Genomic DNA, 27912 nt, shown 5'->3' with positions numbered 1-27912 from the left:
GGGCGCCTGTAGCGGCACGGGGCGGGCGGGGAGCGCTCGGTGCGGGGGCGGGGGGCGCGGGCGGGCCCGGGGAGTGCCCGGGACAGCGAACGGGACAGCGAACGGGACAGCGAACGGCACCGCTGGGACTGCCCGGGACAGCGAACGGCAACGGGAGAGTGCCCGGGACACCGAACGACACTGCTGGGAGTGCCCGGGACACCGAACGACCCCGCCGGGATCCCGAGCAGCCCGACCGGGGCCCCCGGCGAGCCCGGCTCGAGCAGCGACAGTCCCGCCCGGTTCCCCCCTGCAGCAGCGGTGCGGGGTGCGCAGATCCCGCCCGTCCACACCGGGGAGCGCCCGGGGATCCCGGCCGGTTCTGCTGCCCTGCACGGCCCCGGTGTCCCGCGGGCCGCGGCTCTGCCCGGTCCCCGCGGCAGTGGCGGTGGGCGCTCAGCTCCAGCGGGTCCCGGTTAAAGGACACGGAACTGAAATCCCGCGGGTTGGATCCTCCCCCAGCCCTTGGGAAGGAAATGAAATCCGGCAGGAATCCCCCGTTTGATCCCCCCCAGCCTTTGGGGCTGCTCTCCCACCCCAAACCCGCCAGGAAGGCAAAGCTGGGGAGCCCTGGGCTGCCCCAAACCCGCTGCCCCCAGTTCTCCCCAAAACCCCCCAAAGATGTCGTTCTGCACCTTCCCCCTCCGGGGCCCTTCCAGCCCGGCTCCCAAAAAGAGCCACGCACACAGAGCCACGCAGCCCTGCAAGGTTTGTGTGTTTTATAAGGTCACCATTTTTACAGAGAATATCACATTAAAAACACCCACTCACAAAACTGGCAGCGGCACAGGAGGAAGGCTCAGCAGCAGAGCCTTGAGCTGAGGCTTCAGAGCCTTTTTGGCCCACAGAGCCCCAGTTCTGCCCCAGCCCGTGAGGTTCTTGGCCCGCTCACTGCAATGAAACGTTCCTGGGGCCCGGGCAGTGCCAAGGGGTGACAGAGCCCGGGATGGGATTGCCAGTGGCACCAGCGCCTGCTTGGTCACTCTCTGGAATCCCCACCCCACTGCCAGCCCCTGCCCTGCTCCCCTCACTGAGGGAGAACGTGAACTTTCCTCCTGGATGCCAACAGTTCCTTTGGATGTCATCCCAATTCCTTACTTTGCCTTTTTTTTCTTTTCTTATTTTTTTGTATTTTTTTGTTGTTTTTTTTGTTTTTGTTTTTGTTTAAAACGTTACGCTGGCAGAAAAATCCCAAACAAAGCAGCAACACAAGAGTGGGGTCAGCAGTAGAAGAACAGGGCAATGGGACAGAGAGAGCACATTCACAAATGCTGGGGCTCCTCCTGACGCAGCCCCTGAGTGGGGCACAAACGGAACCAGCAGCAAACCGGGCAGGACAGAGCCAGCCCCGCTGTCCCCGGGGCACCGGAGCAGTGACAGCAGCCCCGTCCTGCCTGGGGGAGCAGATCATCCTCAGCCGTGAGATGATCCAGGCAATGATCACTGCACAGAGCTGGTTTGCAGGCTGGGAATGCAGAAGCCGTTTCTGCTGCAGCTCCCTGGGTCCAAGTTCCCTGCAGCCTCCCCGGGCCGGGTTTGCTCCGTCGGGCAGGACCATCCACGGGCAGGGCAGATCCACACATGGGCAGATCCATCCAAGGCAGGACCATCAACGGGCAGATCGATCCGCGCGCAGATCCATCCAAGGCAGATCTATTCACGGGCAGATCCATCCAACGCCGCCTCCGCCAGGCCCGGGGGCTCGGGCACTCTGCACCCTCCCTGCTGCTGCTGCCAGGAGCCCTCACTGGGCCAGGCCGCCCCTCTGGCCCGTCCAGAGCTCCCGCAGCTCCACCTGGCAGCCCAGGTCCCTGAGCGCCGCCCTGGCCACGTCGTCGCAGTCGCGGTGGGCGGCGCGCGCCTCGGCGATCAGCACCTCGGCCCCCAGCGCCAGGATGGGCCCGCACAGCTCCCGGCTGCGCGACACCAGGTTCCGGATCAGCATGCACGCCTGCTTCTGGGGACGGACACACAGACACGCAGACACACAGACAGGGTCACTGGGGCTGCAGGGAACCGTGGGGTCAGTGGGTGTTACAGGGAAGCCCAGGGGTCACTGGGCTATGCAGGCAAGCCCAGGGCTCAGAGGATTCCTGAGGATGCCCACAGGATTCCTGAGAGTGCCCATAGCTCAGAGGACTCCTGAGGGTGCCCAGGGCTCAGAGGATTCCTGAGAGTGCCCATAGCTCAGAGGACTCCTGAGGGTGCCCAGGGCTCAGAGGATTCCTGAGGGTGCCCAGGGCTCAGAGGATTCCTGAGGACGCCCATAGCTCAGAGGACTCCTGAGGACGCCCAGGGCTCAGAGGATTCCTGAGGGTGCCCAGGGCTCAGAGGATTCCTGAGGACGCCCACAGCTCAGAGGATTCCTGAGGGTGCCCAGGGCTCAGAGGAATTCTGATGGAAGCCCAGGGCTCAGAGGATTCCTGAGGACGCCCATAGCTCAGAGGACTCCTGAGGACGCCCAGGGCTCAGAGGATTCCTGATGGAAGCCCAGGGCTCAGAGAACAGCCCTGCCCACCCCAGCCGTGCTGTGAGGGACCCACCTGCACGGCCACCTCCCGCGGGTGAGCCTTCATGGCCTGCAGGGCCGCCAGGGCGCCGCCGCCCTCCACGATGACGCTGCAGTTCTCGGGCTTGCGCAGGGCCAGCATGCACAGGGCGGCGCAGCCCTGCTCGCAGATCTGCAACCACAGGGGGCACCGAGTCAGCTCACCGCCTGCCCCCTGCCCTGCAGCAGGGAACGCGGCCCTCCTTTCCTGGCAGGGCACTTTTGGAGGGGTTTGGATTGTTCTGAAGCTTCTCCCGCTGCTCTGGCACGTAAAGCAAGGGGAGGGTTGGGATTGTGATCTTAGAGATATTTCCAACCTTGATAATTATGTGTTTTGCACACCAGAGGTGTAAACCACCACCCCCACCATCCATCTCATTGAGGAATAAGAAAAATAAACACTACAAGGTGGAAAACCCCTAAATTCACACAAATATTGGAGACTGTGGCCAAAGTCAAGGTCTATGCACTGCTCAGCTGCACACACACATCCTGCAGCTCCAGCTGAGCTCCATCCCCACCCAGAGGGGCGCCCAGGGCCCTGGGGGTACCTGAGGGTGCCCAGGGTTACCTGAGGGTGCCCAGGGTTACCTGAGGGTTGCCCAGGTGGGTCCCTGAGGGTTGCCTGGTGGGTACCTGAGGGTGGCCCAGGTGGGTACCTGAGGGTTGCCTGGTGGGTACCTGCGGGTTGCCCAGGTGGTGGCTGATGGCCAGCACGATGAGCTCGGTGGCCCCGGCGTCCACGATGGCGTCCTTGACGTCGTCGTTGCCGGCCACGGCGCGGATGGCGCTGAGCACCTGCTTCACCACGTCCTGCCCGGGGGAACAGCAGCTCAGAGAGCAGCACGGAGAGCTGGGCAGCTCAGAGAGCAGCACGGAGAGCTGGGCAGCTCAGAGAGCACAGCACAGAGAGCTGGGCAGCTCAGAGAGCAGCACGGAGAGCTGGGCAGCTCAGAGAGCAGCACGGAGAGCTGGGCAGCTCAGAGAGCAGCACGGAGAGCTGGGCAGCTCAGAGAGCACAGCACGGAGAGCTGGGCAGCTCAGAGAGCACAGCACAGAGAGCTGGGCAGCTCAGAGAGCAGCACGGAGAGCTGGGCAGCTCAGAGAGCACAGCACAGAGAGCTGGGCAGCTCACAGAGCACAGCACAGAGAGCTGGGCAGCTCAGAGAGCACAGCACAGAGAGCTGGGCAGCTCAGAGAGCAGCACAGAGAGCTGGGCAGCTCAGAGAGCAGCACAGAGAGCTGGGCAGCTCAGAGAGCAGCACAGAGAGCTGGGCAGCTCAGAGAGCACAGCACAGAGAGCTGGGCAGCTCAGAGAGCAGCACGGAGAGCTGGGCAGCTCAGAGAGCACAGCACAGAGAGCTGGGCAGCTCACAGAGCACAGCACAGAGAGCTGGGCAGCTCAGAGAGCACAGCACGGAGAGCTGGGCAGCTCACAGAGCACAGCACGGAGAGCTGGGCAGCTCAGAGAGCAGCACGGAGAGCTGGGCAGCTCAGAGAGCACAGCACAGCATCCCCGTTCCGTGAAAATGGCTGTGGCAATCATCAGCTACCAACACTCTGCCCACAGTCACTGCCCTGCTGCACAAGGGACCTTGGAAACCTCTGCCAGAGCATCAGCGAGGCTGAAAAAATCAGACATCAACCTCTGGGACCTGAGCATCCAAACGCTCTGTTTAAAGTCTGTTTTTGGTGGAAAACCAAAACAATTCTGTGCCCCTGTCATATTTTCTGGAAAAATCCCTTTGCCAGGATTTCTCTCCTGGGAAGCTGAGAAGCCTCAGAGAAAAAGGAAAACAATAATTATCTGATTGCATCTCCTGTGTTTTGCTGCTTTGGAATGTGGTTGGAGATTGTTTCATTGGTTTCATGTAAATTGTTTTGACTTAATGACCAATCCCGGTCAGGCTGTGTCAGACTCTGGAAGGAGTCACGAGTTTTCATTATAACTTTTTGTAGCCTTCTGTCTGCATCCCTTCTCTATTCTTTAGTATAGTTTTAGTACAGCATTCTTTAATATAACACATTCTAGCATCATGAAATAGTAAACTAGCCTTCTAAGAACATGGAGTCAGATTCCTTCATTCCTCCTCCATCTGGGGAACCCAGAAAGCACCACGGGCCGCGCTCACCCACTGCCATGAGCCCCCTTGCTGAGGATGAGGAGCCCCCAGCCCAGCCCAGCCCAGCCCAGCCCAGCCCAGCCCCTCTGCAGGGCTCACAGCGTGCTCCATGCAGTCAGCCAGCAGAGTCACCATGAAGTTCAAGCCGCCCAGGTCCACGATCTCCTGGCAGAACTCGTTCCTGACGGAGAGGCGGGAGAGGGTGGCGCAGAGCTCGCTGAGAACCGCAGAGTTATCCCTGAAGGCTGCGGAGGAGAGAGGGATGGAGCAATTACTGCACAATTAACGGGGTTTACTTTGGTTAATTACACAGGGAACACTGCATTTTGTTCTATGTATTCAAACAAGGAGATGACACCTGCTCACTCTGGTCACAATGTCCTCTCTGGACCAGAGGCAGTGAGCAGAGACAAGAGGGCCCTGAGCCTGTAAAACTTCCTAAATACACTGAGAAACTGCTCTGATCATCTGACTGCCCCACAGGCTATCAGCAGCACCACAGTGGCACTTTCTGGCTCTCTCAGGGCACATTTCAGGGATAGAACTAAACCCCAGTTGAGTGACAAATTCTTGAATCACCTCCGAGGAGCTTCAAGTTCTGACAATGAGAGCAGAAATCAGAGAATGGGAGAAGAGAAATCACAAGGGATTCCTGAGAAGAAACCACAAGTGATTCCTGAGACAGTGAGAAGAAATCACAAGAGATTCCTGAGAAGAGATCCCAAGTGATTCCAGAGACAGTGAGAAGAAATCACGAGTGATTCCTGAGAAGAAACCACAAGTGATTCCAGAGACAGTGAGAAGAAATCACGAGTGATTCCTGAGAAGATAGCACAAGCGATTCCGGAGACAGTAAGAAGAAACCCCAGGTGCTCCCCATGAGGATCAGCGTCCCCAGGTCCCTGTCACCTTTGGCAGCCTCGATGAGGACTCTCAGCCCGTCGTTCTCCAGCACGATCATCTTGGCGTGGTCGTGGGCGTGCCCGAAGGGCACTCGGATGTCATCGTCGAAGGTCATGACCCGGAGGGCCGAGGCCGCGGTCCTGACGAGCTCGGCGGCGCCGCCGCGCCGGGCGAGGGCGCCGGTGATGGCCCCGGTGAGCGCGGGCAGCACGCCGCCCCGCACGAAGGCCTGCCGGTTGCGCTCGTGCTTGAGGCAGGCGTGGCGCACGCAGCGGATCCCGGCCAGCGTGGCCTCGTCGTCCCCGCGCCGCTCCCGCAGGCTCCGCAGCAGCAGCTCCCGGCCCGCCGCGTCCAGCAGGTCCGGCTGCCCGTCCAGCAGCGCCGCCAGCGCGGCCAGCGCCTGCAGCAGCAGCTGCCTGTCCCCCGCGGCCAGCCGGCACGCCGACAGCACCGCGCCGTACGCGCCGTGGCGGCCGGCCAGGCAGCGGAACGCGAGCTGCTCCCTGCACTGCGCCGCCAGCAAGGCCAGCTGCTGCGGCAGCTGCGCCACGTCCTGCTCCGCCACGGCCCGGGCCAGGCTCTCCAGGGTCTGGGGGACACACCGAGGGTTAGTGCTGCACGTGGGGCGTGCAGGGGAACAGCGGCGTGGGGGTTCTGGGGCTGGAAATCGCTTCGGGGCAATGGGAGCGGTGGTTTATGGTGATCGGGGTTTGTGCACACAACCCCTGGAGGGACAGGGGCTCCCAGGGTCTGGGGGACACACCAGGAGTTAGTGCTGCACCTGAGTGTGCAGGAGGAACAGCGGCGTGGAGGTTCTGGGGCTGGAAATCGCTTTGGGGCAATGGGTGGTTGTGCCGTTACGGTGTTTAGGATTTGTGCACGCAACCCCTGCAGGGACAGGGGCTCCCTGTGCCACCACTGCCACAGCTCCATGGGGCACCAGTACCAGCTGAACTGGGTCGAACCAGCCCATTCCAGCTCTGCAAGTGTCCACGGCCACGTTGGACCGAGCTTGGAGCAGCCTGGGCTAAGTGGGGCTGATCTCCACCGTGTCCCCAGCCCAGAGCCACCTCCTGTCACCCATGGGACACCTGCAGGGACGGGGACCCCAAACCTCCCTGGGCAGCCCTGAGCACCCTCCCCACGAGGAAATCCCTCCTGATGTCCCACCTGAGCCTACCCCGAGGCTGTTCCCTCCTGTCCTGCCCCGGGAGCAGAGCCTGAACCCAGCTCACCTACACAGAGCCCTCCCTGCAAAGGGCAAGGGGCTCCTGGAATGTTTTATATTTGCAGAATAAATAGGATTAACTGCCTGAGGAGCTCCCAGAGAAATGGGGCAGAGGCAGAAGTTGGCCTAGTATTTATATTATTATTATTGTTATATAACCCTGAGAGAGGGAGAGCAGCAATCTGTGCTCCTACCAGCAGGATTTGGTGCTTTTGCCTTTGCCCGTTCTCAGAGGCAGGAGGTCGCACAGCCTTCACAATATTGCTCAGGTCCACACCTAAAAGGAGAAATAAAACCAAGTTTAATACTGCTTCCAGGGTAATTGGAGTCAAATAAACAGTATTAGCTACATTCTAGGGAAAAGCTGCCAAGGTAACCACAGAGAACAAAGATGAACTTGTAAAGATGCTGAAATATTCAATTCTGACTGTAAGGCCAGATTCTGCCTGGAACAAAGCTAGATGTCAGTTGAGGGGGAAAAAAAAAGAAATTTAATTTCACTGACCAAATTTTGCCCTCCAGCTTCCCTCTAAGCAGTTTTGCAGTCATAATTAATCCACAAAAGCAGGTCAGCATTAATGGTGTCTCTGTTCCATTTCACAAAGGCTCCTTTCCAATGCTGCACGACCCACCTCTGCCTGCAGGACTCCTTCAAACCCTGAGGATGTGTAAAAGAGCCCAGCCTGCAGAGTGCACGGTACCTTGGGCCTCGAACTGCAGCACGGCTTCTCTCACAGCCTCCTCGGGCTCCATCTCGAACTCGGTGATGTTCTCCTGCACCGCCTCATCGAACGTCTCCTGGGCGATCTGCTTGGAGCCCATGGTGCCGGCACGGGCTGGGTCCGCCTCGGTGTCCTGCTGCTGACAGAGGCACGGCTCGTTTGGTGTAAAACCTTCTCAATGCCTAAAACCTTTCAGCAGAGCCCGAGCAAGGGCCCGGTTCCTCGTTCTGGTGTAAAACCCTTATAACGCCCGGCAGAGCCCGAGCAAGGGCCCGGTTCCTCGTTCTGGTGTAAAACCCTTATAACGCCCGGCAGAGCCCGAGCAAGGGCCCGGTTCCTCGTTCTGGTGTAAAACCCTTATGACGCCCGGCAGAGCCCGAGCAAGGGCCCGGTTCCTCGTTCTGGTGTAAAACCCTTATGACGCCCGGCAGAGCCCGAGCAAGGGCCCGGTTCCTCGTTCTGGTGTAAAACCCTTATAACGCCCGGCAGAGCCCGAGCAAGGGCCCGGTTCCTCGTTCTGGTATAAAACCCTTATGACGCCCGGCAGAGCCCGAGCAAGGGCCCGGTTCCTCCCGCAGACAAAGGCTCAGAACTCTGAATCAAAGATACCCGCTCAAAGGCACGGCCGCTGTTTTAGTTAATGGGGAAAGCACGGCAGGGAAGAGGGATAGGGAAGCATTTCAGCAGCATTTCTGGGTTTCCGTGGGGTTTCAGAGCTGTCACCGTGACGGGGCTCTCGCTGCAGCAGAGGGCACCGCGCCCGCTCACGGCCCCGGCCCTCAGCCCGCCCTGCCCCTTCCCCCGGGCCCCGGAGCATCCCACACCCCGCAGCTCCCAGAGACGCGGAAAGAGCCCCGAAGGGAGGCGGCGGTGCCGGGGGAGCTCCGGGGGCACCCGCGGCCCCGCTGCCCCTCACGACCCACCTGGGCTCCACCGGCCGCCCCCGCCGCACAAAAGGCGAGGGCGGAACGGCCCCGCTCGGCCGCCGTACGTGCCCTCTGCGCGTGCGCCGCGGCCCCAATTCGCACCGCTCGCCCTCACGCCGAGCGAAAAAGAACGCGGAGGGCGGCAACGCGCACGCGCGCCGCTCCCACGCACGCGCAGTAGGTGCAGCGTGCCCAGGCGCGCCCGCAGGGCAGCGGCGGGTCCCTCAGAGCGGGAGGCCGCGGGCCGCTCCCCTCGCTCCCGTCCCGCTTACCGGCAGCGTCCCGCACCGTTAGTACCGCCCCGCGCCCGCCCGCAGGGGATGAGGCGGCTCCGAGAAGCGCAGGCGCGGCGGGAGGGGGCGGGACGCGAGGGCGTGGTTAAAGCGTGAGGAGGCGTGGCCCGTGCGGAAGAAAGGCGTGGTTATACCGGTGTGGGGGCGTGGCCTAGAAGGGGGCGTGACCACCCGGTGTCTCCGGGAGCGACGGGAGGGGCGTGGCCATCAGCGGGAGGGGCGTGTCTACCGGGGAGGGGGCGTGGCCAGCGGGAGGCCCCGGTGTGGCGGGAGGCGGCGGCGCCGGGGCCGCCTCGGTGAGGGCGGGCCGGGCTCGGGCTCCGGCTCCGGTTGCTCCTCCCGGCGCTGCGCGGGGGGCGGCGGGGAAGCGTGCGGCTCCCTCAGGCTGCGCCTCCCCTCAGGCCGCGGCGGGAGCCCGGGCCCGCGGCAGGCCGTGCCGGTACCGTGAGGGGAAGATGGCCTCTCGGAGGATCACCCGCGACTCGTTCGAGGCCGTGGTGCAGGACAAGGTGAAGCGGTACCGGAGCGGTGCCGCGGGGGATCCCGGCCATCGTTTCCCAGGTAGGAGAGCCGGGATGGCGGGAGCAGCCCGGCAGCGCCTGCCATTTATTGATTCATTCATTAATTTATTAATTAATTTATTTATTGGCCTGGCGCCGGTGTTTTTCCACATCCGTTTTAATGGAAGAGGCAGCAGAACAGCTGGGCAAGGACTGGCACCGGAACGGGGATAAAAAATGGGAATTGAGACAAAGGAATTGTCTTCAGCATCGCAGAGCGGGTCCGGGTCCAGGCGGGTCTCCAGGGCTGCAGGATGGAATTCTGGTCATGGTTTAGAAGTTAAATAAATGCAGGAGTGCCCTGGAAGCCTTTGGGTCTTTGTGCTTGGTGTTATTTTGGGGAAAAAAGCTCAAAGCAGGGCATTGACCTCATGAACATAACACAAAACGTGGTCCCGAGATTTGGGATGTAAAATGTCCAGCAAGACAGTTGGGTTGCATTCCCAGGGATGGACATTCACAGGAGAGCTTTAAAATGAAGTCTGGCTATTTTTAGAGTTGCGTGAGGCCTGAAGAAATCATTCATATTAAACACTTCTATTTTTTTTTCCAAGTATTCTTTACTTTCTGAATCGAACCTCTGGGATTGGGGAACAAGGGTCTTGGGTGATGAGAGTTTCCTGCAGAAACGAGAGAATTGTGGTTGAGTTTGTAGAAAATCTGAGTTCCTGTCCAAGTGTGGAATGGGAATTCTGGGCTGGGTGATGAGGTGGGGATTGGCCAAAGCTTGGAGTTGCTGGTCTTGGAGGTCTTTGACAATTTATAAATTCTGGGAATGCTGAAAGTTCAGAGTTCTGGTGGTTTTTGTGCCTCAGGTAGAAGACCAAGACTTGAGAAAGAAAAATTTGATTTGGAGGAGAACTTGAGCTCTTGAACTTAGGCATTGGAGTACGGGGATGGGAATGTGCTGACATGGATTTCCCACAGAAATCTCCCCATTTTGACTCTTTTCACCCTCTGGTTTAATTCCTCTGCCCAGCTCCCTCCCGGCTGCCCCGGCCCCGCTACCACGAGAGCTTCCAGCACGACGGGCGCTTCCCTGCGGCCGACTGCCAGCACCAGGACTGGAGCCAGGAGCCCGGGGAGGATTACCCGGGGGAGAGCTACCCCGAGGAGGAGTATCCAGGGGACAGCTACCCCGGGGACAGCTACCCCGGGGAGGATTACCCCGGGCAGAGCTGCCCCGGCCCTTCCTACCGCGCCGCCAGCCCCCTGCCCCGCAAGGAGAACTATTTCCACGGACGCTTCTCCCGCCCCGCGCCCCGGGAGCAGCGGGAGTTCGGCCAGGATTACAGGAAATTTGGCCGTGCGGCCGCCCCCGGCCGGGAGTTTGGGCAGCACCCCGCTCCCCATGGCCGGGAGTTTGGGCAGCACCCCGCTCCCCGCGGCCGGGAGTTTGGGCAGCACCCCGCTCCCCATGGCCGGGAGTTTGGGCAGCACCCCGCTCCCCGCGGCCGGGAGTTTGGGCAGCACCCCGCTCCCCATGGCCGGGAGTTTGGGCAGCACCCCGCTCCCCGCGGCCGGGAGTACGGGCAGCAGGAGCACCGGGGGTACGGCCCCCCCTCGGGTCGCTGGGAGCCCGGCGGGCAGCACGCGGCGGGGTTCGGCTCCCCGCAGCTCCTGGGGGATTTCAGGTCCCCCGGGCTGATGGAGGAGGAGGAGGAGTACGGCGGCGTGGAGGACCGGGAGTACGAGGCCGAGGACGGCGAGTTCCGGGCGCGCAGGGGAGGCGCGGGCAGGGCGAGAGGGCTCCGGGGGAAACGCCTCGGCAGGGGCGTGCCGAAGGCCAAGGTGTTCAAAGGAGACCTCAAAAGCCCCCTCAAGAAGTGGAACGTGAAGAAAACCCAGGCAGGCCCGGATGCCAAAGCTCTGGAGCAGCCTCTGGACGTGGGTGAGCAGAGGCCGGGGCCCCCCAAGCTGCCCCCGCACCCCGTGGCGCCCCAGAGAGCCGTCCCGAGGCTGCCGAAGCCCGCCCACGTCTTCAGGAACCTCAACCCGGACCTGGTGGACAAATCGGACATCTTCTCCACCTTCGGCATGGAGATCATCAGGTGGGCCGGGTTCCACGCCGTGCGCGGCGACGCCGAGTTCTCGCGGCTCTTCGGGGCCCTCTTCGAGCTGGAGACCGAGACCTGCGCCAAGATGCTGGCCTCCTTCAAGTGCTCCCTGCGGCCCGAGCACCGGGACTACTGCTTCTTCACCATCAAGAGCCTGCAGCACGCCGCCCTGAAAACGCCCAAGGTGGACAACGAGTTCCTCAACATGCTGCTGGACAAGGGCGCCGTGAAAACCAAGAACTGCTTCTTCGAGATCATCAAGCCCTTCGACAAGTACATCATGAGGCTGCAGGACCGCCTCCTCAAGGGGGTGACCCCTCTGCTGATGGCCTGCAACGCCTACGAGCTGAGCCTCAAAACCAACGGATTCAGCAACCCCCGGGACGTGGCCGGCGCCTTCGAGACCACCGTGTCCCTGTGCAGGAAATCCCTGGCCCTGCTGGGCCAGACCTTCGCCCTGGCCTCCGGCTTCAGGCAGGAGAAGATCCTGGAGGCCGTGGGGCTGCAGGAGATGGCCCCGGCGCCCACGGCCTTCCCCAATTTTGATGACTCCACGCTCTTCGGCAGGGAGTACATCGAGCACCTGAAGGCCTGGCTGGACAAGAGCGGCTACCCCATCCAGATGAAAAGGGCAGGGGCGGGAGCCGGGGAGCAGCTCAGAGCAGCCTCCCCCGAGGGCAGAGGTAACGGGAGAGAGGAGCCCTGCAGGAGGGGCTTCGTTCCTGTGCTGTGGGCAGGGAGGGAATCCCAGGGGAGTCCCACCCAGGGAGGGAATAACAGGTGAATTCCAGGTGAATCCCAGTCAGGACTGGAGCAGAGATGAAATTCCAGGTGAATCCCAGTCAGGACTGGGGCAGGGAGGGAATTCCAAGTAAATCCCACTCAGGGCTGGAATTCCAGGTGAATCCCACTCAGGGAGTCTGTGGGAGTTTCTGTGGTGAAATCGTGTCCTTTCTTCTCCTTCTCTCTTAAATCCAAGATTTTCACCCCAATTTTACCACCTCAAGGCAGGGAAACCAGGACCAACCTCTAACTGCCTTAATTGCAGAGTAAATATTTGCATATATGCAAATCTGGGGATGTCACCATCACCACTTTAATCAGATCCAGGTGCATTCCCTTGGAGGTGTTCAGATCCCATCCCTGAGCTGGGCCAGTGCCTCCTCCTGCCTAAAACATTCCTAATTCATCCTGCTTTTTTCCTATTTTTTCCCTAAAAACCTGTTTTTTCCTTGAGCCTCAGATCCCTTCTCAGGGAGGTTTTGCAGCACTGGCACCAAATGGTTGAAAATCTCTCACTCAGCCCTCAGAGCAGCATTCCAATAAACTGATTTTCCACCAAAACTCCTTTTGCTGCAGTAAGAAATTGCCTTTTTAAGGATGATTCCTCTCGCCTGGGACGGCTGTGGACGTGTTTTTTAAACCAGGGTGTTTTTAATAAATAATAAAGTTTTGCTTCGTTTGGGATTTATATATATATTTATTATATTTTTTTATTTTTGGGGGATTTTTGATGGGATTTCTCTCTCCCCACAGCCCCCCAGCGAGCTGACAGGAAGGTTCTGGACACCATTGAGCAGCTGGTGAGCAGCATCGTGGCAGGAACTTTGTCTGCCAAGGACAGGAATGCCCAGAAAAACTCTCCTGAATACTGGTGGGTGTGTGGGAACTGGCTGGCAAATTCGGGTTAAATTCATTAAAACTTCAGCCTTTCACTCCGTGGGAATGATCAAAGCCTGTTGTAGATTTTTTTTTAGTTTTTTTTAAAATTTTTAGGCGTTTTTAAATTTTTTTTTTTTTTTTACTTTTTTTTTAGGGGAGAAATGCTTTCCTGCTGTTAATTATCCCTGGAAATGCTCCTGGTGTTTGTGTTGTGGCTTTTGATGTGTCAGTAATGGCTCTTTGTGATCCAAATTCAAGGTGTTCAAAGGAATTTGCATTTCGGGAGCAAACCCGGGTGATGGAGATGCCCAGCGAGGTGCCAGGGTTTGGAATCGCAGGGAAAACTGGAATTTGGAAAAGGGGGAGCTGAGGCTCCTCCAGGTGTGTGAGCTGATGAGCTCCTGTCCATTATTTGTTCCCTTGATCCCAGAAAATCCTGCTCAGCCTCACGCCGAACACCTGGAACAAACAGATAAACTGGAGTGCTGAGGGGGTTTTGCTTCAAAAATGGAGATTTTCAGCTGATTTCTCCTTTTTCTGTGTTTCTCAGGTTCCTGGGTGATGAGGAGTACAAATATCACAGTTAAAAAATTGAGATTTTCAACAGATCCCTCATTTTTCTGTGTTTCTGAAGTTCCTGTGCGATGAGGAGAGCCTGGATTACAAATACTACAGGTTGAGACTGTAAATATTGAGATTTTGATCAGATTTCTCCTTTGTTTTCTGTTTCTCAGATTCCTGTCCGAGGAGGAGAGCCTGGAGTACAAATACCACAGTAAAAAATTGAGATTTTAACCAGATTTCTCCTTTTTTTGTGTTTTTCAGGTTCCTGTGTCACGAGGAGAGGCTGGAGTACAAATGCCACAGTAAAAAATGGAGATTTTAATCAGGTTTCTCCTATTTTGTGTTTCTCTCTCTCAGGTTCCTGTGTGAGGAGAGAGCCTGGAGTACAAATATCACAGGCTGAGGCTGTAACTATTGAGATTTTGAGCTGATTTCTCCATTTTTTGTGTGTTTCCCAGGTTCCTGTCCGAGGAGGACAGCCTGGAGTACAAGTACTACCGGCTGAGGCTGTAAATATGGATATTTTGAGCCGATTTCTCCGTTTTTTGTGTGTTTCTCAGCTTCCTGTCCGAGGAGGACAGCCTGGAGTACAAGTACTACCGGCTGAGGCTGTAAATATGGATATTTTGAGCCGATTTCTCCGTTTTTTGTGTGTTTCTCAGGTTCCTGTCCGAGGAGGACAGCCTGGAGTACAAGTACTACCGGCTGAGGCTGTCGGAGGTGCAGAGGAGCAGCCTGGCAGGGGAGGCAGCAGCCCCCGAGGCCCTGAGGGCCATGCTCTATGCCAGGAGGGTGGCCAGCATCAAAAGGAGACTTTTCAAGAGGAAAAAACCACCTGGGCTCGTCCCTGCCCGTGCCAGGAAGGTGAGGAGGGCGAGCGCTGGCACCCAGACCCTGCTGTCGGCGGGCACAGGAGGAAAACACCCTGAGCAGCACCTGCCAGCTGGCACAGCAGGGAAACACCCTGAGCAGCACCTGCCAGCTGGCACAGGAGCGAAATGTTCAGACAGAAATGTTCCAGCTGGCAGAGGAACGAAACACCCAGACAAAAATGTTCCAGTGGGCACAGGAGTGAAACAGCCAGAGCAAAATCTGTCAGCTGGCACAGGAGTGAAACACACAGACAGAAATGTTCCAGCTGGCACAGGGCTGGAACAGCCAGACCAAAACCTTGCAGCTGGCCCAGGGCTGGAACAGCCAGAGCAAAATGTGTCAGCTGGCACAGGGCTGGAACAGCCAGACAGAAATCTGTCAGCTGGCACAGGAATGAAACACCCTGACCAAAATGTGCCACCTGGCATGGGGCTGGAGCAGCCACACCAAAACCTTGCAGCTGGCACAGGAACGAAACACCCAAATCAAAACCTCCCAGCTGGCACAGGGCTGGAGCAGCCACGCCAAAGCGCTCCAGGTGCAGAGCTTGGCCTGGCCCAGCCTGGCCCCGGTGCCACCTGTGCCCCACAAGGTGCCAGCAGCAGCTCCCAGGTGCCCGTGGCAGCAGAGGGAACAGCGGATGCCGAGGGTTTGGCAGCAGATCCTGAGCCCCTCCCAGCACCGGGATCACAGTTTGCTGATGGTGAGTGGGGCCTTGGGGCTGGGGTTGGGGTTTTAATTGTGGCAGGGGAAAAATTAACTGACGTGGGGTTGGATTGGGAACGTTAAATTATATCCAGGAAAAGCAAACAGGGGTTGGATTGGGAATTTCAGTTATAGCAGGGGAAAACAAACAGGAATTTTGGGAGTATTAAATTGTGTCCAGAAAAACTAACATGGCATTGGATTGGGAATTTTGAACTATAGCAGGGGAAAACAAACAGGAATTTTGGGAGTATTAAATTGTGTCCAGGAAACAAACAGGGGTTAGATTGGGAATTGAAATTATAGCAGGGAAAGAAGTAACTAACGTGGGGTTGGATTGGGAATTTTGAATTATAGCAGGGGAAAACAAACAGGAATTTTGGGAATATTGTGTCCAGGAAAAACTAACATGGATTAAGAATTTAAATTATAGCAAGGAAAAAAACTGACATGGGGTTAGAGCTGGGATGTTAAATTATAGCAGGAAAAGCAAACAGGTGACATTGGGAATTTTGAATTACAGCAGGGAAAACCAACAGGTGACATTGGGAATTTTGAATTACAGCAGGGAAAACAGACTGGGGTGAGATTGGGAATTTTAAACCGTGTCCAGGCAAAAACCCAAACTTGTGCAATCCACACACAAAGAATTCCTGCTGGAAGCCCCAGACCCCATTTCTGTGACCCTGAATTTTGAAGGCCTCGGCTTTGCTGCCCCGTTTCAGCAGGACGCTTTGCTCCTTGCAGTGGATGCCAAAACCATGGAGACTGCGGAGAAGCTGGCCAGGTTTGTGGCTCAGGTAGGGCCGGAGATTGAGCAGTTCAGCATCGACAACAGCGCAGACAACCCCGAGCTCTGGTGAGTCCCAGCTCCTCCTGCCTCCCATCCCTGCCCACATCCCTGCCCTTGGGGGTTCAGGAACTCAGGAATTGGGGGCAGCGCCCCAGCGCCTCCATTGATGGTGAATATCTGAAATGTCTCAGGGGAAAAACCCATTTATGCGTAAATACATTGATTTCTGATCATCAGCTTGGTTTATTTTTGAGCCTCATCACCAGCCTGAACCCTGAAACTGGGAATTCTCAAGATGATTCCAATGGATTCATTTGACCTTGTTTTCCTTGGATTTTGGACCTTATATCCCCTGGCTTTTTGACCTTGTATCCCCTGGATGTTTCACCTTATTTCTCTGTCTTTTTGACCTTGTTTCCCCTGCATTCTTGACCTTATCTTCCCTGGATTTTTTGCCTTATCTTCCTGGATTTTTGATATTGTTTCCATGGATTTTTGACCTTATTTCCCCTACATTTTTGACCTTATCTTCCCTGGAGTTTTGATATTGTTTCTCTGGCTTTTTGACTGTATTTCCCCCTGGACTTTGACCATATTTCCCTGGATTTTTGACCTTATTTTCCCCTGGACTTTTGACCTTATTACCCCTGGATTTTTCACCTTATTACTCTTGGATTTTTGACTTTATTTTCCCCTGGAGTTTGACCATTTTTTACCTTATATTCCCCTGCATTTTTGACGTTATTCCCCTGCATTTTTTACTTTATTTCCCTGAACTTTTTCCCTTATCCCCCCTCATTTTTCCTCCCTGCATTTTTCCCCTTTTTCCCCCCTCATTTTTCCCCCATATTTTTCCCCTTTTCCCCCTCATTTTTCCCCTTACCCTCCTGCATTTTCCCCCCATATTTTTCCCCTTTTCGCCCCTCATTTTTCCCCTTTTCCCCCCTCATTTTCATCCCTCACCTCCCATTCCTCCCCCCAGGTTCCTGCAGGACCAAACCAGCCCCGCATTCAAGTTCTACCGCATGAAAGTCCTGGAGCTGTGTCCCTCCATCACCTTCAGCCCCGAGGCTGCCGAGGCTGCCCGAGCTGCAGGGACGGCCCTGGACACCGAGGAGGACGACGAGGAAGAGGAGGAGGAGGAAGAAGAAGAAGAGGAGGAGGAAGAAGAAGAGGAAGAAGCAGAGTTTGAACCCTCCCAAGCTGATGAGGAGGATGAGGATGATGAGGAGGCCGTGGCAGCAGGTAGAAGGGTGACAGAGCTAGAGGAAGAAGTGGTGTCCGTGGCAGGAGAGGAGGTGTCAGGAGGTGACGTGCAGCCCCGCGGCCGCTCTGACGGCGCTGTCCCAACTCTGTCGACACAGGCACCCCCCGGCCCGGGCCCCGGCGCGCGCTTCCCCCGCAAACGCGTCAGCTCCAAGTCGCTGAGGGTGGGCCTGATCCCGGCCCCAAAAAGGATCTGCCTCGTCCAGGAGCCCAAAGGTGGGTCGGCACTCAAAGGGTTAAATTCTATATGGAAAAAAAGGGGATTTGGGCAAAAATCCCCATTCTTTAGGTGTTGTCGCTTTCAAACGCGTCAGCTCCAAGTCGCTGAGGGTGGGCCTGATCCCGGCCCCAAAAAGGATCTGCCTCGTCCAGGAGCCCAAAGGTGGGTTGGCACTCAAAGGGTTAAATTTTATTGTAAAATAGAGGAGGATTTGGGCAAAAATCCCCATTCTTTAGGTGTTGTCGCTTTCAAACGCGTCAGCTCCAAGTCGCTGAGGGTGGGCCTGATCCCGGCCCCAAAAAGGATCTGCCTCGTCCAGGAGCCCAAAGGTGGGTCGGCACTCAAAGGCTTAAATTCTGGAGGGAATTTGGGCAGAAATCCCGGTTCTTTAGGTGTTGTTGTGTTAAAAATGGCACTTCTTTAGTGCCAAGTTCCGCAGCCAGTCCCTGAGGGTGAGCCTGATCCCGGCCCCCAAACGGATCTGCCTCGTCCAGGAGCCCAAAGGTGGGTTGGCAGTGAAAGGGTTAAATTGTTTGTAGTAAAAAAGGGAATTTGGGCATAAATCCCCATTCTTTAGGTGTTTTGCTGCTTTTAAAATGGCATTTGTTTAATGCAAGCGGGTCAGCTCCCAGTCGCTGAGGGTGGGCCTGATCCCGGCCCCCAAAGGGATCTGCCTCGTCCAGAAGCCCGAAGGTCAGTGTGCACTGAAAGAGTTGAGTTTTATACAGAAATAAAGGAGGATTTGGGTAAAAATCCCCATTTTTTAAAGTGTATTGTCACTTAAAAAATGGCATTTGTTAATGCAAGCGGGTCAGCTCCAAGACCCTGAGGGTGGGCCTGGTCCCGGCCTCAAAAAGGATCTGCCTCGTCCGGGAGCCTAAAGGTGGGCTGGCAGTGAAATAGTTCCATTTTGTGTAGTAAAAAAGGGAATTTGGGAAAAAAATCCCCATTTTTTAGGTGTTGTCATGTTAAAAATGGCATTTCATCAATGCAAAGTTCAGCAGCGAGTCGCTGAGGGTGGGCCTGATCCCGGCCCCCAAAAGGATCTGCCTCATCCAGGAGCCTGAAGGTCAATGGGCACTGAAAGGGTTAAATTTTATACTGAAATAAATGAGGAATTGGGTAAAAAATCTGATTTTTTAGGTGTATTGTCACTTAAAAAATTGCATTTTTCGGTACAAAGATGAGCACAAAATTCACTTTAAAAGTAGAAGCTGAGGAAATAATTTGTTACGAACCAATATACTTCTAATAAATTGAGACTATATCGATTTTTTTCATTAATTTTGATCTTTTTTTATTGCTCTAATTTTTCTTATTGCTTCTGTTTTAGGTCCAGGCTTGAAATGGAATTTTTGGAGAATTTTTAGCTGTGGTTTAGAGGAAAAAAATTAATTTTTTTTACTAAAATAATTTAAATTTCCAGCTGACCTTTGTGGTTTTTTTGCCTTGCAGTGCATGAACCTGTCAGGATTGCTTATGACAGACCCCGGGGCTGCCCTGTCACAAAGAAGAAAAAGGTAAAAAAATCACATATCTGCCACCGAATCCAACCAGAAATGAGAAATGGTTTGGGAAAAAAACAATGTGGAAAGAAAAAAAATAATTTTTAAAATTTTATTTTAAAATTTCTTTTAAAGAAGGAAATTACTGTGAGGAAATCCCTTTAGAAATTCTTTTTAAATAACTCCTTGAAAAGAAGGAAATCCCTTTAAAAAAGCTCCTTTAAAAATTCCTTTACATGAAGGAAAATTCTTTTAAAAATTCCTTTTAAAAATTCAATTTACACCGATCCTGATGGGAGTTTCACACATTGCACCAGTCCCTGTCCCACCCTAATAAATTCCTTTATTTTTTTTAATTTTTTCCCTAGAAACCCAAGGATACGGAGGTGCCCCAGGAACGTGGGGTTCCAGATGCTGGCACGAAATTTCTTTCTAAAAAATTCCTTTTAAAAGAAGGAAATCCCTTTTTAAAAATCCTTTTAAAATTCCTTAAAAAAAGAAGAAAATTCCTTTTAAAAAAATAAGAAAATTCCCTTAAAATCTCATTTAAAATAAGGAATTTCCTTTTAAAAAATTCAATTTACGCCAGTGCGGATGGGAATTTCACCCTGATAAATTTTCTATTTTTTCACCCATTTCACCCTAATAAATGTTAATTTTTTTTTCCCATTTTTTCCCCGTTTTCCCCCATATTTTTGCAGAAGCCCAGGGCGCTGGAGGCGCCCCAGAAGAGGCTGAGCCCCAGGAACGTGGGGTTCCAGATGCTGCAGAGGATGGGCTGGCAGGAGGGGCACGGGCTGGGCACGCGCGGCCGCGGCATCCGGGAGCCCCTGCACCTGTAAGGGGGAAATGGGGATTTATTGGGGGGAAATAGGGGGATTTATATGGGGAAAATAGGGGATTTACTGGGGGAAAATAGGGGCATTTATAGGGGAAAATAGGGGTTTTAATGGGGGAAAATAGGGGGATTTATATGGGGAAAATAGGGGTTTGAATGGGGGAAAATAGGGGGATTTATAGGGCAAAAATAGGGGTTTGAATGGGGGAAAATAGGGGCATTTATAGGGCAAAAATAGGAGTTTTAATGGGGGGAAATAGGGGAATTTATAGGGAAAAAATAGGGGGTTTAATGGGGGAAAATGGGGGGATTTATAGGGGGAAAATAGCAGTTTGAATGGGGAAAAATAGGGGCATTTATAGAGGAAAAATAGGGGATTTAGTGGGGGAAAATAGGGGGATAAACAGGGGGATTTGTGGAGGAAAATAGGGGGGTTTTAATGGGAAAATAGGGGATTTTAATGGGGGGAAAATAAGAGTTTTAGTGTGGGAAATTTAGAGTTTTTAATAGGGGAAATAGAGCTTTTAATAGGGGAAAATAAGGGGTTTTTAATAGGGGAAATTCGTGTTTTTAATGGGAGAATTCAAAGTTTTTAATAGCGCAAAATAGAGGTTTAATATGGGAAGTTCCCCGAATTCCCATAAAATTCCCCTTTATCCAGAATTCTGTGCCATTCCCTGATCCCTCCTCAAATCCTCTGGGCTTTAATTCCTGAAATCCCAAAAGCAAGATATTTCCACAGAAAACCAAACCTGAACTTAAAACTTATTCCACAATTCCCTCTCCCACCTGATTTTTTTCCCACCCACAAAAATCCCATTTTTCAACTGGGAATTCACCTTCTGATGGGAATCGGGGGGGAAAACGTTAAAATAATTCAGAATGATTGAGAATAATTGGCTGCAGCAGGCACCGAATGGTGCAAAATGGATTGAAAAAAATCAGATTTGTTGGTTCTAATTGTGGAATTTTCTTCCCCAGGGGTGCAACCTCAGCTGGGGAGGGTTTGGGAGTGGCAGGGGAGGAAAACCAAGAAGATGCTTTTGACATTTTCCGCCAGAGGATGATCCAGATGTACAGACAGAAAAGGGCAAACAAATAGGTGAGTGCCAACGCAGCCAGAAATTCCATTTTACACCCAAACTCTCCCTTTCCCCGCAATTCTGGGGGCGCCTTGGTGGGGTCGGGGTGCCCTGGAGGCGCTGAGTGAGCCCAAAACTTGAATTTCTGGAGGTTTTTCTGATCTTTGAGATTCTGGAGGTGCTGAGAGACCCCAAAATCTTCATTTGTTGGGAGTTTTTCGGATTTCTGAGAATCTCTTTTTTCTCTTTTCCCCCTTTTTTCTCTCTTTTTTCTTCTCTTTCTCTCTTTCTTTTTTTTTTTCTGTTTCTCCCTCTGTTTCCTCTATTTTTACCCTTTTTCCCTCTCTTTTTTCTCTCTTTCCCCTCCTTTTTTTCCCCTCTTTTTTTCCCCTTTATTTCCCTCTCTTTCTCTCTTCCCCCTCCATTTTTTCCTCTTTATTTTCCTTTGTTTTGCCCTCTTTTTTCCCCCTTTTTCCCCTCTTTTTCTCTCTTTTTTCCCCATTTTTCTCTCTCTTTCTCTCTTTTCCCCCTCCTTTTTTTTCTCTTTATTTTTCTTTGTTTCCCCACTCTTTTCCCCCCTTTTCCCCCATTTTTCTCTCTGTTTCTCTCATTCCAGCTCCAGGCTCTCTTCCATGAAGACCCCCGGGCCCCCTCCCCTCCCTCCCGCGCTGTCTCTGCTGCGTTTGCTCCGATTTGCCTGGGACCCACCCAAAATTCACATTTCACACCCCAAATTCTGGATTTTCCATCCCAAATTTCACATTTTCCACCCCAAATTCTGGATCTTCCCTGGAATTCCAGCCCAAGTTCCGGGTTTTCCACCCCAAATTCTGGATTTTCCGCCCCAAGTCTCAGATTTTCCCTGGAATTCCACCCCAGGCTCCCTCCTTTCCATGCCAAGGGAGGGAAAACGAGGATTTTCCCCCATTTTGGTGTCAGTAACGCTTTGGTAGAAACGTTCAACCCAATAAATGTGGGGCTGGACAATTCCTGCTGCCTGGGACGTTGAATTTGGATTTTTGTTGTGGCTTTGGCCCTTTGGAGGAGATGTGCTTTTTTATTTCTATTTAATTAATTTGTTTTTGCTGGAATTCGGAATTCCTCTGGGTGCAGAGCAGGATTTTGGGGTCAAAATCCATTTTTGGGCTGGGATTCCTCACCAAAAACTGGAATTGTTTCCCAAAAATCAACGTACAAGTTTTTGGTTTTTTCCTCTTGACCTCCCACTCTACTTCCAACTTTTATTTTACCCAAATAAATCCTCAAAAATCCAAATATTCTCTTTTTGGCTTCTCCCTACCCTAATTAAAACAAAATTTGAAATTAATTTGAATTTTGAATCCTGCATATCTCAGAGCTGAGCGGCCAAGCACAACCCGAGGTGGATTTGAGCAATAAAACACCTGAAAATCAGAATAAAACACCTGAAAATCAGAATAAAACACCTGGAAAATCAGAATATGCTGAAACCACCTGGGATTTTTCTGAAATAAAATCCAATGTTGGGGTTTTTGGTGACCAGTTTTGGGGTTTTTGTTCCGTTTGGGGCTGGGGCTGTTGGAGTTCTCTGTGCCAATAAAATTCTGGTGTTGGAAATTCGGTGTTTGGGATTTTGGTGTTGGTTTGGGGTTTGGGGTTCGGATTCTGGTGTTGGGATTTTGGGATTTTGGGGTTTGGGGTTTCGAGCTTTGGAGTTTGGGGTTTTGGGGTTTGGGATTTCGGGGTTTGGGATTCAGGTGTTGGAATTTGGGGATTGGGATTTTGGGGTTTTGGGGTTTGAGATTTGGGGTTTCCGACCCCTGTGGGGTCAGGGAGGGGTTGGGCTGGGAGGGACCTCAAAGCCAATCTGGGGACACCCTGGGGACACTTTGGGGACACCCTGGGGACACCCTGGGGACACCCTGGGGACACTTTGGGGACACTCTGGGGACACCTTGGGGACACTCTGGGGACACCCGGGGGACACCCTGGGGACACTCTGGGGACACCCTGGGGACACCTTGGGGACACTCTGGGGACACCCTGGGGACACTCTGGGGACACTCTGGGGACATTTTGGGGACACTCTGGGGACACCCTGGGGACACTTTCTGCCATCCCAGGTGGCTCCAGCCGTGTCCCTGTCTGGTGTCCCTGTCCCTTTCCTGTCCCCTCTGTCCCTCTGTCTGTCCGTGTCCCCTCTGTCCCTGCTGCAGCCCCTGTCCCATCCCTTTCCTGTCCCCATCCCTGTCCCTGTCCCTCTGTCTGTCCCTGTCCCCCCCCAAGTAGGGCAGGCCCTCCTGCCCCCCCCCCGCTCAGAGCTCTCATTAATGACCTGCCCCAATTAAGCCGGGCTAATTGCCTGGGCTGGGCTGGAACTGGGGGAGGAGCTGCTGCACCTCCTGCCGCCACAAATGCCAAATATTGGCTCCGAAATTCCAAATATTGGCTCCGAAATTCCAAATACTGGCTCCAAAATTCCGAATACTGGCTCCGAAATTCCAAATGTTTGCTCCGAAATTCCCAATACGGGCTCTGAAATTCCAAATATTGGCTCCGAAATTAGAAATGTTGGCCATGAAATTCCAAATGTTGGCTCTGGAATTACAAATATGGGCTCTGGAATTCCAAATCTTTCATGTAAAACTGCTGGTCTTGGGAGTAATTATTGATGAAAAATATAAATACCCTCATTAGCAGCGTCATTAACATAAATTCAGTGTGGACACACTCGTGTGTTCAATATTAACGGACACAGCAATATTTTATATTAACAGGATTGATCAATAACTCCTTAGAAACTCCTGGAATTCCAGGTTTTGTGACCTGCTAAAGCACACCAGGGTAAAACCGGGATTGCAGCGGCCCCAGGGGCACGGGGAGCCTTTAATGAGCTGCTGAAAACAGAAAATGAAAGGTGAATTTGGGTATTTTTAGTGCTGAAGGATGAATTTCTGTCCTTGGGAACAGAAAAGTGGCTCAGGGGCCGTTCTGGAGAGGAATTCTGAGCACTGTGGGGGAAAAAAAGGAATTTTTGGGTTAAAAGCAGCAGATCTTGGGGGTTTTGTGCTCTAGGAGGAGATGGGGGGTCCCTGCAGGAGGTTAAATTTCAGTGCTTTACATTGAAACACTCAAATGTTTAAATTTAAATACTAAAATAACACGAAATACTAAAACAACAATAAATACTATTTCTACTCAACATTGGCAGTGTTTAACTCAGGCAGAGTGACAGAGGCTGAGGGGAAATCCAGCATCAAATGGAGATTTTCTGTTTGGTTTTAAACAAACTCAGAATGGGAGGGGACAGGGACGGGGACAGGGACAAGGGACACAGATGGGGACAGGGACAAGGGGCAGGGTGGGGACAGGGACGGGGACAGGGACGGGGACAGGGACAAGGGACAGGGTGGGGACAGGGATGGGGACAGGGACAAGGGACAGGGTGGGGACAGGGTGGGGACAGGGTGGGGACACTGGGGACAGGGATGGGGACAGGGACAAGGGACAGGGTGGGGACAGGGTGGGGACAGGGGTGACACCTGGCACAGGGAAAACAGCGCAGGATGGGGAGGAGGGAAAGGCTGAGTGTGAGCAGGGGGGGATTCACACCTGGGTTATCACACCTGAGTTATCTCACTTAGGATATCACACCTGTGTTATCACACCTCGGTTATCACACTGGGTTATCACACCTGGGTTATCACACCTGGGTTATCACACTGGGTTATCACACCCGGGTTATCTCACTTAGGATATCACACCTGTGTTATCACACCTCGGTTATCACACTGGGTTATCACACCCGGGTTATCTCACTTAGGATATCACACCTGTGTTATCACACCTCGGTTATCACACTGGGTTATCACACCTGGGTTATCACACCTGGGTTATCACACTGGGTTATCACACCCGGGTTATCTCACTTAGGATATCACACCTGTGTTATCACACCTCGGTTATCACACTGGGTTATCACACCTGGGTTATCACACCTGGGTTATCACACCCGGGTTATCACACCCGGGTTATCACACCTGGGTTATCACACCCGGGTTATCTCACTTAGGATATCACACCTGTGTTATCACACCTCGGTTATCACACTGGGTTATCACACCTGGGTTATCACACTGGGTTATCACACCCGGGTTATCTCACTTAGGATATCACACCTGTGTTATCACACCTCGGTTATCACACTGGGTTATCACACCTGGGTTATCTCACTCAGGATATCACACTGTCACACTTGTGTTATCACACTGGGTTATCACACCAGGGTTATCATCACTGGGTTATCTCACCTGGGTTATCACACCTGAGTTATCACACCTGGGTTATCTCACTCAGGATATCACACATGTGTTATCACACCAGGGTTATCACACCTGAGTTATCTGACTCGGGATATCACATTTGGGTTATCACACCCTGGTTATCACTCCTGTGTTATCACACCCGTGTTATCAGTCTGGGTTATCACTCAGGTTATCGCACCCGTGTTGGTGCTGCCAGGGTGGAATTCTGAGTTCCAGGGCTGGGGGCTTTTGACACTTCCCGGGGTCAGAGCCGCTGTCCCCGCGGCCCCGAGCCGCTGTCCCGGCAGGCGGTGGCACCGAGGGTGGCCCCGAGCCGTTGTCCCCGATCTCGCGTCCCGGCAGGCGGTGCCGCCGCCGCCGCCGCCAATAAAGTCGGGAGAAGAAAAGCGGCCAAACGTGAGCGGGATGGGGCGGCGGGAGCGGGGAGGGACCGGGTAGGGGGCGGACAGGGAGCGGCAGGGACCGGGCAGGAGGGACCGGGACCGGGACCGGGCAGGAGCGGGCAGGGACCGGATAGGAGCGGGCCGGGAGAGGGCAGGAGCGGCAGGACCAGGTAGGACCGAACAAGGAGCGGGAGGAACCGGGCAGGAGGGACAGGAACCGGGCAGTGACCGGGCAGGAGCGGGAGGAACCGGGCAGGAGGGACAGGAACCGGGCAGGGAGCGGGCAGGAGCGGGAGGAACCGGGCAGGAGCGCACCGGGAGAGGGCAGCGAAGAGCTCGGGCCGGCCGGGCTCGGGGCAAGGCTCGGGGCGGGGGGAGGAACGGCTCGGAGCGGCACCGGCCCCATCCAGCCGCTCCCCGCCGGGCTGGGACGGAGCGAGGGAACCGCGGAGCAGCGCCGGGGCCGCTCCCGGTACCGGTGCCGCTCCCGGTGCCGCTCCCGATCCTGGAGCCTCGCCCTGAGCCACTCCCGGAGCCGCTCCCGGTGCCGGTACCGATCCCGGTCCCGGTGCCGCTCCCGGTGCCGCGGAGCAGCAGCAGCAGCTGCAGCAGCTGCAACGCTTCAAAGTGAAATTCCGGAGGAAATTTAAAGAGCATCCGGATCCGGAGAAAGACAGAAAGAAAGAGGAAGGGGAGAAGGAGGAGGAAGAGGAGGAGGAGGCGGCGGCGGGAGCGGAGCGGTGCCGGCGGGGATGGGGTGAGAGCCGCGGCCGCCGTCCCTGCCCCGCTTTTGTTCTTCCCTTTGTTATTTCGCTGTTCATCGCTTCTGAGGCGGCGGGCACGGCAGCGCAAGGGTTAAATCGCTTTTTTTCCGCGCTCCAGCTGCGAAGTTTCGCCTCCCTTTCATTCCTGGGGCAGGGAGGCGGCCGAGGGCGAGTTGCTGCAAGTTCCTTAAATTAAATCCTGTGCAGGGGAAAGCTCCGGGATCTGCGGAACCCGCACCGGGAGGGCTGGAGCGGGGCTGCGCCCGAAAACTTTCCCGGAGTTCAAATTTCGGGGTTTTGTGGGGTTTGTGGCGGCTCTGGATGCAGGAAAATGGATCCCGGCTGTGCTTGGGGCTGGGAGCGGCTGGAAACGGCCCGGGGTGCGGATCGCGAACGGGAGGGAAATTCTGGAATTTGGGATTGTGGGATTTGAGATTTTGAGGTTTGGAATTTTGGGGTTTGGAATTTTGGGGTTGGGATTTTAGAGTTTGGGATTTCGAGATTTGGGGGTTGGAATTTTGGTACTTGGGATTTTGTGGTTTGGAATTTTGGTGTTGGGGTTTTAGAGTTTGGGGTTTTGGTGTTTGAATTTGGGGTTTGGGGTTTGGATGTTTGGGGTTTTGGGGTTTGAGATCCTGCTGCGGGGATGTGGCGCTGTGTGGATTTTGTTGGATTTTGGGTGGATTTTGGTGGATTTTGGGTGGATTTCAGTGGATTTTGTTGGATTTTGTTGGATTTTGGGTGGATTTCAGTGGATTTTGGCGCGGGACAGGAGCTCGGGCTGGGTTTGATTCCCGTCCCAGCTCTCAGCCTCAGCCGCTTTTCGGACCCGGCGTTGTTGGAGTTTCTCGTGCGGTCGAGCCTGGAGGAATCCTGGCAGATCATTCCCCCCCAGCCTGGGCTTTGGATAAATCACATTCCTGGGGGCTCCTTTGCCTTTTTTAAAATTTACCATTCTCCTTTTAAAATGTTTTTCTATTTTCCTTTTTAAAAAAAATTCTTTTTTTTTTTTTTAATTTTCTATTTTCCTTTTTTAAAAATTTCCCCTTTCCTTTTTTTTTTTTTAATTTCCATAACTCTGAAATTCCATCAGAATTTCCGTAACTCTGGCTACAAAGGAGATTTAAAAATCACCTTCAGGGAGCTGATTTTAGTTGAATTATTTTAAAAGCAATATATGAATATATTAAATCTCCACTCCTCTAATTCTCATTTTCCCGTTTCTCTAATTCTCATTTTCTCGTTGCCGGGCGTTTTTTCTGGGATCGTTGTAGAATTCCTGAGCTGCAGCCTGGCTTTGATTTTTAAATTTTAATTGCTAAATTAAATTTTAAATTTTTAAAATTTTAATTCCGCGGTAGCAGCGTTTGTGTCCCAGAGCAGGAGGAGGAAGGGGACACGCGGGTGGCTCCAGAATTGCAGAAAAATCCGTTTATTTGGGGTTTGAAGCCTTGGGGGTGTGTGTGACCTTGCTGGGGCTGTCCCTGGGCCGGAGCAGCTGCCCAGGAATCTCCAGGGAATGGGGGAGAGCCGGGTCCTGTTCCTGGAGCTGCT

At 54.0% G+C, this 27912-nt stretch overlaps 3 protein-coding genes across 6 annotated transcripts in view; 2 read left to right on the top strand and 1 right to left on the bottom strand.

Moving 5' to 3' along the window:
- Positions 1-27912, top strand: part of TMEM161A (transmembrane protein 161A) — a 119663-nt gene that overhangs the window by 26743 nt on the left and 65008 nt on the right. The window lies entirely within an intron of this gene.
- ARMC6 (armadillo repeat containing 6) lies at positions 1678-8808 on the bottom strand. 3 transcript variants are annotated; one of them, XM_054286603.1, is made up of 8 exons: positions 8762-8808; positions 7543-7702; positions 7036-7118; positions 5620-6202; positions 4810-4955; positions 3269-3400; positions 2583-2720; positions 1678-1996 (listed from the first exon to the last, which is right to left on the bottom strand). In XM_054286603.1, the coding sequence occupies exons 2-8, from the start codon at positions 7661-7663 to the stop codon at positions 1784-1786; spliced, it is 1416 nt and encodes a 471-aa protein (XP_054142578.1). In that variant the 5' UTR covers positions 7664-7702; positions 8762-8808; the 3' UTR covers positions 1678-1783. The 3 variants fall into 3 exon arrangements, with proteins under 3 accessions (XP_054142578.1, XP_054142577.1, XP_054142579.1); XM_054286602.1 differs by having other exon boundaries at positions 7543-7699; XM_054286604.1 differs by lacking the exon at positions 8762-8808 and adding an exon at positions 8483-8577 and having other exon boundaries at positions 7543-7696.
- Positions 9103-22490, top strand: SUGP2 (SURP and G-patch domain containing 2). Its single transcript, XM_054286614.1, has 11 exons — positions 9103-9343; positions 10322-12082; positions 12936-13053; positions 14288-14576; positions 15015-15201; positions 15951-16062; positions 16979-17478; positions 18938-19002; positions 19689-19825; positions 20807-20927; positions 21524-22490. The coding sequence occupies exons 1-10, from the start codon at positions 9238-9240 to the stop codon at positions 20925-20927; spliced, it is 3396 nt and encodes a 1131-aa protein (XP_054142589.1). The 5' UTR covers positions 9103-9237; the 3' UTR covers positions 21524-22490.

Source organism: Melozone crissalis, unplaced genomic scaffold, assembly GCF_028551555.1.
Source record: "Melozone crissalis strain CALT ecotype California unplaced genomic scaffold, PUWL_Pcris_2 ptg000054l_1, whole genome shotgun sequence".
Classification (NCBI taxonomy): Eukaryota; Metazoa; Chordata; class Aves; order Passeriformes; family Passerellidae; genus Melozone; species Melozone crissalis.
Note: the sequence above shows the minus strand (reverse complement) of the source record. Positions and strands in the feature narration are given on the sequence as shown.